The sequence below is a fragment of the Lotus japonicus genome, chromosome 2 (genome assembly GCF_012489685.1).
Source record: "Lotus japonicus ecotype B-129 chromosome 2, LjGifu_v1.2".
NCBI lineage: Eukaryota > Viridiplantae > Streptophyta > Magnoliopsida > Fabales > Fabaceae > Lotus > Lotus japonicus.
This window is the reverse complement of record NC_080042.1, coordinates 69,729,677-69,741,103: the sequence shown is the minus strand read 5'-3', so window position 1 is coordinate 69,741,103 and position 11,427 is coordinate 69,729,677. Positions and strand designations below refer to the sequence as shown.

Here is an 11,427-nt window from a genome sequence, read left to right as displayed (position 1 = left end):
CTCCAAACTGTGACCCTAATTTTCTCCCTTCACGTTGGAAACAATTTGGCGACAGATGAGAAACGCTTCCCGCTTTTACCTTGATATTCCTCATAAGCCTGGAAGATGAAGGATATCATGGTCTTTTGATTTAGCTTCAAAGACTTAGAGCTTATGCTACTCGCAAGTACAAAGTTTCTTTGGTTTTGGCCTGTCGTTTTCTTTTTCATTAGTGTTGCATGCTTCTCGTTTTGTGTTGGCTGAAGAAGCAAAGTTGCGCTTTGGTAGTTTAGTAAAGGGACTCGTGTGCTTTGTGAAGCATTGGTTGTCCAAGGTACCACAAGCATTGGGTGCGCTCTTGTGTACAACAACAGTACATGTTTTGCAAAATGATAATGATAATTTTTCTAAGTAAGGTTAATATAGAAACAAAAATCATATATACCACTATGTCCATTACCCAAACAATGGAGTGGTAATTGTGTTCCGCTCCATTCTGTTCCGTCGCGTTTTATTGCGTTCCGTTCCATTATATTCCATCAATCCAAACATAAATAGTTAGAGATATGACTAGTCTGGATAAATTTATTCAATAAACAGTTAGTAAAATGGAAACCATGATTGTCGAGATCGGTACTTTTAGAGGCAATGCCTATTTGAAAGTACACCTAGAAAAAGCTACGTTCCACATATTTAATTAACTTGTTTAGACTAGGTGTAATAGATGCGTGGATGTTCCTCGGACATCTCCACCCAGCGACGGAGAGTCTCTGGACAAGATCCAATACTTTGGAGAGTGATTCACCTCCTGCGTGGGAATCACAAGAAGTATTTCGGGCTTACAAAGTCATTAGGACTATGGGATTTTATAGGCGAGTCTACTTCTCCTTTTGTCATGATTGTATATTGACTTATTTTCGTCGTTGGATGTTTGTGTATGTGACAGATGTAGTTTAGTTGGCGAATGAGAGTTATGCATGACATCATTTTGAAAACACTTATGGAAACAAGAAAATATACTTGCATTTTATGTTTACCCAGCAAACAACAATATATTCATTTATTTCTTAAAGATAACTATTGTGACCCATGAAAATCAAGGTGTTACATTGTTCGTACTTGTCTTTTGTTATTTAAGATTGTCGGAACAAAAATTTACATAGAACCTACACTAAACCTAGATAATTACTAAATTACTCAATTGAGGATTAAAATGATGCGTAATAAAAGCACACAAGTCGGATAAGTGCCTAGAAAATGATTTTGAAAAAGACGTAAAATTTATAATTATCAATAAGCGTAGTCATTTGTTCAACAGTTAAGGATCAGTTCAATGCATTCCTTGCCCTAGTAAGCTCAAGCAAATAGACAAGCTAAGGCGACTAAAAAAGGTTATCATGGACTTGATGCAAAAGAATATTGAAGATAACTTGGGAATGTGGCATGAAATGTTGCTTGAAGCCTTATGGACTTACAATTATAAGAATAACGCTATGAAGAGTATACCTTATTAGCTCACATATGGCTCTTGAAATCAGTATATCAGTATACAATCACTAAAGGTGACGAAAACAGAAAAATTTGCAAGTGGGTGAATTCACCAAGCGATGTATATGTAGTTAGAGTCCTTAGACAGAGATTGACTCATGACGTTGGAAAACATGTCTTTAAATAAACAAACATGTCAAAAGTCTTTTGCGAAGGAGGCCTAGCTTGTAAAAAGCATTTAAACATCAAAGGTGATTGGAGGTTGGATGTCGCAAGGCGCAATGATTTTTTCCAGCATCAAAGAGAACCTAGTGGGGTTTTGCGTATATGAACCCAACATGGTTTTTTTCTCTCCTCCACGACTAGTATTTCTCCCAGTTCCTCCCATGATTTTGACAACCATAGGGGTGAGGGGTGGAAGAAACATGATAAGAAGAAGAGGAAGTGGAATTTGAGGATTCATCGTTATTGCACGTGTGGACACAGTAATGGGAACCACTTGCATTAGACATGGTGATGTAAGAATGGTTTCACAATTTTAGATAATGAAGATGAGATAGGAGAAAGCAAGCGTTTTATGAGCAAAAGATGCAGTAGAATGAAAGGTTAATCTCTATACAAGAAAAACCTTCAGCAACAAATGGATAGATTTTTGAAGAGATTCAAAGGAATAAGTTGAAGTGATAAGTAACTAACTGATTTCAGTTTTGAATGTTTGAAGTTTGAACACTAATTTCTCCTCGGGAATAGGCAAGCACCGTTACATCCTACTCCCTCCCTCCGATCATATTTATAAGCAACAAAAAAAAATTCACATAGTTTAAGAAATGTAGTTAAACTAGATAAAATGCATTAAATTTGTCTTAAACTAAAATGAACTTCCAAAATTACCCTTTATTATTAGTGTTGGAAAGTGGAAAAGAGAGTGAATAATTAATGAGACACATTTTACAAGTTAGAATTAATAAGGGTATCATTGGAAAAAATTATTTAATATAACTCAAACTTTCATTTGGTTCTTATAAAAAGGACCAAGATTTTTCTTCTCTTTCATGCTTATAAATAGGACCGGAGGGAGTAGTATTTATTGCAAACTGACTAAAAAGATAGGATGTTGGTGGGTAATATGTTGGCATTAAAATATTTGTTAAGAACCTAGTGTAGTTGAGTGAGACTGGACCTTTAACCTATTAAGTTGGTAGTCGTTGAAGTGATAACAGATAGAGACAATTTTGCATATAATGTGATTTTTTAGCAAGTATCACCACAAAAACTTAGAATAACGATTATATTCATAATAATTATTCAGATCCTAAGATTCTAAGTCTCCTACGCGTAGAAACAAAAAAATGGATCAACTCCTTAATAATAAGAATGTTGTTAAGTGTAGAGCCAATCGATACATGAATTTTTTTTTCAAGGTTTCTATGAAAAAAAAGCCAACAACTAAGATCGAGGTACTTGGACATGATATTCACGTTTCACCTTTTGTAACCGTTGCGGTTAGTTAGAATTTACCGTATAAATATGGGATCTATTTATATATATATCTATATCTATATATGTAAAGCTCACTTGAGCTATAAGTATTAAATGCATTAAACAATAAAGTTAAACAAATTAAATTTCTATTCAACTTTCAATATAATGTAACTTTTGAAACATGTCAATATTTTTGTTTTTTGACTTTACACATGCCAATATGATGTAACCTTTGAATTAAATTATGTAATAATTTTTTTATTAAATACATTAAATATAAAGATTGAAAACTGAAAGAAATTAACTAGAGACTATTTTGCTACCTATATTAAACAATAAAATTATTTCTTTATTTCAGGAAAAAAATATCAAGTATAAAAAAAAATACATTAAATCAAATGGCAGTACTATATATTAAATAGTAAAAATAGAAAATTTCTTAAATAATAAAAAACTCATGTTTGTATTAATTGTATTAACTATTAATTATAAATTTTAGTTACTTATAAGAAAATATTTTATTCAATAGTAATTAAAAATGTTAGAATATTAATTATCAATCATAAATTGAAGGGGAAAAAATTAATATAAAACTAAGTAATATTTTGATATACAAAAAATATTGAGAGTTAAAAATTAATTAGAATAAAATAATATTTATTAAAAATAATTAAGAAAGAGTAGTCTTTAAATAAAAAGTGGCATTCTATAGGTATTTACCATGAACTATAATGTGTGTGTATTCGTTGAAAAAAAATTTCAAATATAATTTTTGATCTATTATATATTAGTAAAAATGATTGAGAAAGAATAACAAAGTAAAATAACTATGACCAAAGTCCAATAAATTTAAATTTAATAAATAATTATTTACACTAAAAAATCATTTCTTATTATAATTATTAAAGTTAAAATTACTTCATTGTGGATATAAAGTGTAAGAAAATATGTCACTATAACTTATTTATGATATTAAAAACTTATTACTTGAATATATTTCAAATTCACATAATGAATTTCTATATTTTTAAATGAATAAAATATTAAGACTACTTCAGGGCTAATTATTTAATATCAATTACTAGAGAGAAATGCATGAGTGTTTAATAACAAAGTTATTTCTCTTGAACATATATAAGACTATTGCTTGGTTTGTGTGTTTTGGTGGGTTAAGGGGAAGTAGAATGATTGTCCATATGATTTGGAACAGTTTGCTAGAGGCTTTGAGCGTAAAGAATGGTCACGAAAACAAAAGATGCCACGTACAATGTATTGGGAGTCACCGCCAACCACTATTTTTGAAGTGTAATGTGGATGGGGCGTCGAAAGGGAACCAATGGTGAGTGGTATTGGCAGGGTTTTGAGGGATCAAGAAGGGGATGTTTCAAGATACTTTGTAAAAAGAACTGAATAGTTGTGGGCTTTTGACGAAGGTTCAAATAGTGTTACATGCTTTGTTATTTTTCTAGCAATTTAAATTTTCAAATGTGGTGGTTGAGAGTGATTCCTCCTTAGTGGTTGGGTGAATGTCTAGGGGAGATAAGAGGTCATGAAAATTGGAACATGTATTTAATCATATAGATCATCAGATGTCTATAATTCAGTGTATTGGTGTGGTGCATGTATTGCGTGAGGGAAACACTGTGACAAACTTTTTGGCAAATCAAGGGTGTGGTAGGGAACAACAGATATGGGTATGTTGTGACCCAATGCAATTATCTAAATGAGAAGGTTGTTCTCATTTTTATTGTGTTTCAATAAAGTTTTCTTTTTTAAAAAAATCAATTATTAAATTTGAGTAATATTAATTATTTAGATCTAAAGAACTCTAATTCTATTTAATGAAATATCTCACCTCCATTATTATTTAATTTATTATATTTTATAATTAAAAATATTTTAATATTTATATATTTATTAAAACTATAATAATCATGTATAATTTTTAAAAAATTATAAATAAACCCGTGCAACGCACGGGTATAATCTCTAGTATATATGTAAAACACACTTGTGTTTTTTGCATGCAATAAATGCATGAAATCATAAAAGCTCACATATTTTTATATTAAATACATTAAAAAATAAATAATTTAATAAATTAAAAACTGAAAAAAATTGTATTATAAAAACCTAAAAGCTCACATACTTTTATATTAAATACATTAAAAAATAAATAATTTAATAAATTAAAAACTGAAAAAATTTGTATTATAAAAACCTATTCAACTATTTATATTAAATAACAACATTCATAGACTTAAAATTGACTTGAGCTTTGCATTTAAAAAATTTAAAAAAATCAAAATTAAAAACAAAATAATATTTTATAATAATTAATTTAGATAAAATACTTTTAAAATAAAAAAATTTATATATATATATATATCTATCTATCTATATACATATGTAAAGCAGACTTGAAAAAATAACATTAAACACATAAAAAATAGTAAATTTATTTTGAATTAAAAACATTAAATAAAAAAATTGAAAACTAAAATAAAAACTACATCTACTTTATTATTCATTATATTAATTATTAATTGTTAAACTTTTCAATTTCTCATATTTAAAAGTAAATATTAAAATTTAAAACTTTTCAATTTCTCTTATTTAAAATGAAATATTTAAATTATTTAAATTTTAATTATTCATTACAACTTGAGGTGAATTTTAAAAAAATAATAATAATTGAAATTGACTACCTTACATTAATGACAATAATAGATTGTTAATAATAATTTGTTTATATTCTTTACATTATTGTTAATAATTATTATAAATCTTATTAGTTATTAATCATAAGTTGAGAAATTTTAAAAAAATGATAAATAAAACTTATTACTTATAAAATAATATTTATTAATAATTAATATTGAAAAAATAGTTGAAAATTAAAAAAAATGTCTCTATAAGATATTATTATTACTATATCAAATGTGTATTATTTTAAAAAAATTAATATGATTTTTGATCTATTATATAGAAGTAAAAATAACTTGAGGAAGCATAACAGAGAAAAATAATTATAACAAAAGTTGAATAAATTTAAATTTACTAAATAATATTTTACGATACTAAAATTATAAAAAGTTAAAATTATTTTACTGTTGATAAAAAGGTATAAAAAAATATGTTATTATAACTTATATTAAAACCTTATTACTTGATTTAAAATGTTTTAAATTCACTTAAGGATTTTTCAAATTATTAAATTGGTTTTTAAAGATTAGTTATGATTGAAAAATAGAATAACATATGGGGACAATAATTGAGTATCAATGTTTACAACCGGATATATGATAAATCAGCACCTCTGCAATTGAAACCACAATAATAAACCTAAAAACAGAGAACTCAAATCAATAAAATATATTACAACCAAAGTTTTTAAAATTAATTTAATACTAATACAAAAGAAATTTAATTACATTGTAATAATTTTTATACTATATTAAAAAAAATAGTGTAAATAAACCCGTGCAACGCACGGGTATTATTTCTAGTATATGATAATTTGTAACAACAATACCAACCAAATTATAAATTTCTGGCACATATCTAATTTTTCTTTAATTTATTTTTTACTTCACAACACTTCATTTACTTTTAAATATTTGTACTTCAACTCTTTATGTATTTCCTTAAGTCGTTTATATATTTTCCTAAACGTTTCCGACATTTCTACTTTGTTGTTCCTTAATCGTTTCTACGTTAAGGAATAAAATCCATTGGTCAAGATATCATTATGCTTTGAGAATCACTTAATTAATTGCTCAATTAATTTACATCAACTAAATCACTGATCCATTTTATTAACGAACATTTCATAACCACTAAATTATACGAGTCACGCTTTCAAAATTTACAAATTGAACGATTTCTTCTTATCATGAAAATTCACAATGGATATTCGAAACAGATTGGATCGAATCAAATGATTCATTTCATTTGGATCAATAATATTGATTAATTAATTAATTAATATACACCATCTATACTAGATACAAAGCACAAGCCGTTTACCAGGACAAAATTTGACGTGTCGCTCTCTAAGAAGTTTGCCACGTGTCTCCGTTCCCCGGGTTCTTATCAGCCCTCTGAAGGAAAAAATCTTTAGCAGATGTTTTAACACCATACTTCTCAAATACCATGATTTTCCCACTGCTACCTACCTCTGTGTGATTCATGTGTTTCTCCCCCTTTTCAAATTTGAAAAAAAAAAAAAATACATTCTCCAATTCTGTGATTCTCCCGGTTTCTACTTTTTTCCAACTATAAATTTAGTACAAGGCCATTGTATCTACCACACCCACCCACCAACGTTGATTTGCTTACCATTCCCTGTACGTTTTACTTCCTTTCTGAGTGATTTGTGATGGAGTCTGTTTACCATAATGTTGCTGAGCTTCGTTCTGGGAAGCAACATTGGAGGATTATGGTGAAGGTGATCCGGATTTGGTACAGCCAAGGGTTTGCCACATCGAAGTTGCCCCTTTCTCTTGAGCTTGTCCTGATGGATGATAAGGTACTGGCTTGATATCGTTTTGTCTATTTGTCTATGTTATACATTTATTTTCCAGAATAATATTAAATATTCCGTGTTGGTAATGGTTGTATGCCTCTTTACTTTGAAGGGTACCAAGATCCATGCCAGTATTAAAAAGACTCTGATGTACAAGTTTGAGAAGTTACTGGTTGAGGGGAAGGTTTACAGTGTGTCCTCATTTGTGTTAGTGGATAGTAGTGGGGAGTATAAAACTACACGTCATAATTACAAGATATGTTTCATGTATAACACTGAAGTGCGCCCAATGGACCAGTTTCCTATTGATGCGTTCCCCTACAGCTTTGTTCCTCTAGCTGACCTTTTAGCTCCTACCTATGATTCCTCTTTCCTAATTGGTATCATTTTAGACTTTTATCTGCCTATGACAATTATGTGTTCCACCCCTTTAACAATTTCGTATTCCATATGGTTATGTTTTGCAGATGTGATTGGCATTCTAACCGGCGTTGGAGTTGAGAGGGAGATTGTTACTAATGGGAAGAAATCAAAGATGAATGTGATTGAGATTGATTCTGCAGGGTAATTTCCCTTAAGTTTTTGGATTATTTGATTTTCATCGTTTGAACCTATAATGTAGTCATTCACATTTACTTCCAGGGTCAGGGTTGAGTGCGCCCTATTCGGAGCTTATGTTGATGAGCTTGCTAATTTTCTTGGCGGTGGTGAACTCAACAACCCTGTCGTGATCATACAGTTTGCTAAAGTCAAATCCTTTCAGGGGCACAACAGCCTTCAAAATGTTCATGGGACTACTAAAATTCTGTTTGACCCAGATCTACCAATGGCTGATGTTTTGAAAACCAGGTATGCGTCTATGTTTTGGACTTTAAATTTTAGTCATTGAAATTGTGTACTTGATTGTCTGCCCAATGTTCCTTGCAGTTTTTTGGAAGCCAATGAAAGTGCATCGCACTCTGTTAGCCAATTGTCTGATTCCAAAACCGTTTCTGGCGAGGATGATTTCCTGGTTCTGACAATTAGCAAGTCTATTGCTGATTTGAGGGAAATCAAGAAGGTTTGAGATTGCATCTCATTGTTATCAAATGAGAAATGTTGATAACTCTTGCGTTATATGCCAGACTTTTGATGATAATATTATTTGTTTGTGTAGGATTGTGTCTGTGTTGTGTATGGTACCATTCTTCCTCTTGAAGAAGGTGTTGATTGGTGGTACACTGCCTGTAGATGTAGCCGCAAGGTGTATGCTGATGAAAGGATGTTTTTCTGTGAGGGATGTAACCGTCACGTGCTGGCCGTCTATCCTAGGTTTGGTTGACTTCATTTTAAATGTTCTCATGGTAACGTTGGGTGGTTAGATAGTAATGGTATATTTCATTTGGTTTAGGTATCGTCTTCAAGTCAGGGTGGAAGATAATTCTGGCAGTGCAAACTTTATCCTCTTTGATAAAGAAGCCACTGCACTGGTTGGGAAAACTTGCTCTGAAATGGTTGATGCTTGTGACAAGGTATGTTTCAACATTATATTTTTTTAACGAACAACCTGTGGCCAAGTTAAAATTTTTATTGGTTGTATATAACTTTCAGAATGATAATGGGATGGGGATTCCTGTTGAATTAACTAGCTTTGTTGGGAGATCTGCTCTTTTCAAGATTGAGGTTAAAAATTTCCAAGGTCAGAGGTTTGACAGGTCCAGATTTGAGACTTCATATCGTGTAAAGCGTGTCTGCACTGATCAATCGATTATTGAGCAGTTCAAAACATTGCAGTTAGATAACAGTGTAGGTGTTTCTCTACCTTATTTTTGTTATGTTTATTTACCTAATGCTGGTCCTGATCTTAATGAATACGGGATAAAGGTTGGTGCCTCTTCAAGTCGTTTGCTGCTCACCCCTCAGTCTACTCTGAATCCAGAAGCTGTGAAGCATGAGGAATTAGCGAAGGTTTATATTTTTAGAAGTATGTTATTGTTCCTTCTTTACCACATTATATAGACAAGGTTATAATTAAGTATTAATTGATATTTTTGCAGGATTTGTTGGAAGACTTTGCTGTTGTGTCCAATGAGAAAGCCACCCAAACTGAAGAATCTTTGGAAGGTCCTGCGAATCAACCTGCTATGTCATTGGAATCTCCAGCGATTGATCTAGCTGGAAATACTCAAGACATCATCAGTCCTAAGAGGAGTCCTTCACCTGAGAACGATGGTGTGTTGGTTTTGACGGGCAGGAAGAAGAAGGTGTTTCCAAAGATGAGGAAGTAGAAGAATTGAGACCTATCATATTGACGATGCAGTTGTTTTAAATGTATTTGGTGTAATTTTAAGTTGTTAAGAAGCAACATGTGGTTGCAGTGTCTTTTTTCACCTTATTATCTATGTTATGTTTTTAAATTCCAGTCTGCTATTTCAATTGCTGTTGTTTGTTCCAAGAAATACCAGTTCCCATGGACATGGTCATCAATATAAATATGAAAGTAGTATTTTGCGTCGTCAATTAGGTACTTTTGTAGTGGACATGGTTGATTTATGTTACTTTAATTTATTTTGATGACAATTATGTAAGTACTTACATACACCACTATATCCATTCCACACTTAAAATCCATGTAGATCATACTTGGAACGTAATCAAACCATTTCACACTTAACTGTAATGGGTTTTGTTGTTTAAGAAAAATTTAGGATCCCATGAATCAAGTGTATGGTTTATTAAAAATTGAGATGTATGCAGTAGAATCAAGCATCTACTAATACCATCCAAGTGAACCTTGCTGTGGCCTATTATTTATACTATAAACTTAGATACTCTTGAATCAAGGGTATGGTATATAAAGGGTTGTGTTTTTCAAGTGAAAACTGAGTTTTCCTGCTTGAACCTTGCAGTGGATTATTTTGTTGTTCTTAGTTAGGCTGGATGAAACTTAGTGGCATCCTGATATTACATGTACTCATCTATACTATACAAGATAATCATGATTTTTGTGTGGGCAAAATAACACTTTTAGTTGCTGTGGATTGTTAAACACATTTTCAACTGATCATGTCCACAAACTGGAATTGCATTATAGTCCTTAAAACTTCATTTCATGATGTCTCCAAAGAGTTTGCAAAATTGTAAAACTTTTGATGGACTAATTTGCAAATAGAGGGAGCATTGTGTGTCCAATTGCTATGGATATACTAGATACTACATGTACTCATCTATACTAGACAAGATAATAATGAATTTTGTGTGGGCAAAATAATACTTTTAGTTGCTGTGGATTGTTAAACACATTTTCAATTCACCCTGTCCACAAATTAGAATTGCATTATAGTCCTTAAAAATTCATTTCATGATGTCTCCAAAGAGTATGCAAAATTGTAAGACTTTTGATGGACTAATTTGCAAATAGAGGGAGCATTGTGTGTCCAATTCCTATGGTTATACTAGATATTACTGGTTACCCCTCTTAATGTGCTTCCAGACTGCACAAAACGCAGTGCCCTTTTGTATGGCTAACTTTTATCTCAGTTGTCTCAACCAAGTTATGTTCCTAAAACCCAGTTTTATCAACGACAAAAAAGCATCCATTTTCAATTGAATGAAAGTTGGTTGCAATTCTAATACTATATTTAAAAATTTGACGTGTCTTTATATGTGACATTATTGCCCCACTATCATCACCGCATGCATTGTTTTAATACACTTACAACTTATAACTATTAACATGTATCATTATCCTTATATTTTCATATGTTTTATAATTTATTTTAACCTCCAACACTAAACGTGACAAGTATTTTGGTTCTACTATACTTAAGACTTAATTAATTGATTAATCTAAAGTTTACAAATTTCAACTACTAAAATGCATTTTATTTTCTTTTTAAAAAATATTATTACTTTGAAGGAGATACAATGAGTCAAGACATGAACCTAAACAGATTTTATTACTGGGAAGA

General features: G+C 30.7%; 1 protein-coding gene across 1 annotated transcript; it reads left to right on the top strand.

Moving 5' to 3' along the window:
• The first annotated feature begins 7,004 nt into the window (after positions 1-7,004).
• On the top strand, positions 7,005-9,919 carry LOC130739143 (replication factor A protein 1-like). The gene is made up of 10 exons (XM_057591380.1): positions 7,005-7,480; positions 7,590-7,857; positions 7,945-8,041; positions 8,120-8,326; positions 8,405-8,537; positions 8,634-8,788; positions 8,868-8,988; positions 9,068-9,262; positions 9,341-9,424; positions 9,514-9,919. The coding sequence occupies exons 1-10, from the start codon at positions 7,331-7,333 to the stop codon at positions 9,742-9,744; spliced, it is 1,641 nt and encodes a 546-aa protein (XP_057447363.1). The 5' UTR covers positions 7,005-7,330; the 3' UTR covers positions 9,745-9,919.
• Positions 9,920-11,427: the final 1,508 nt, after the last annotated feature.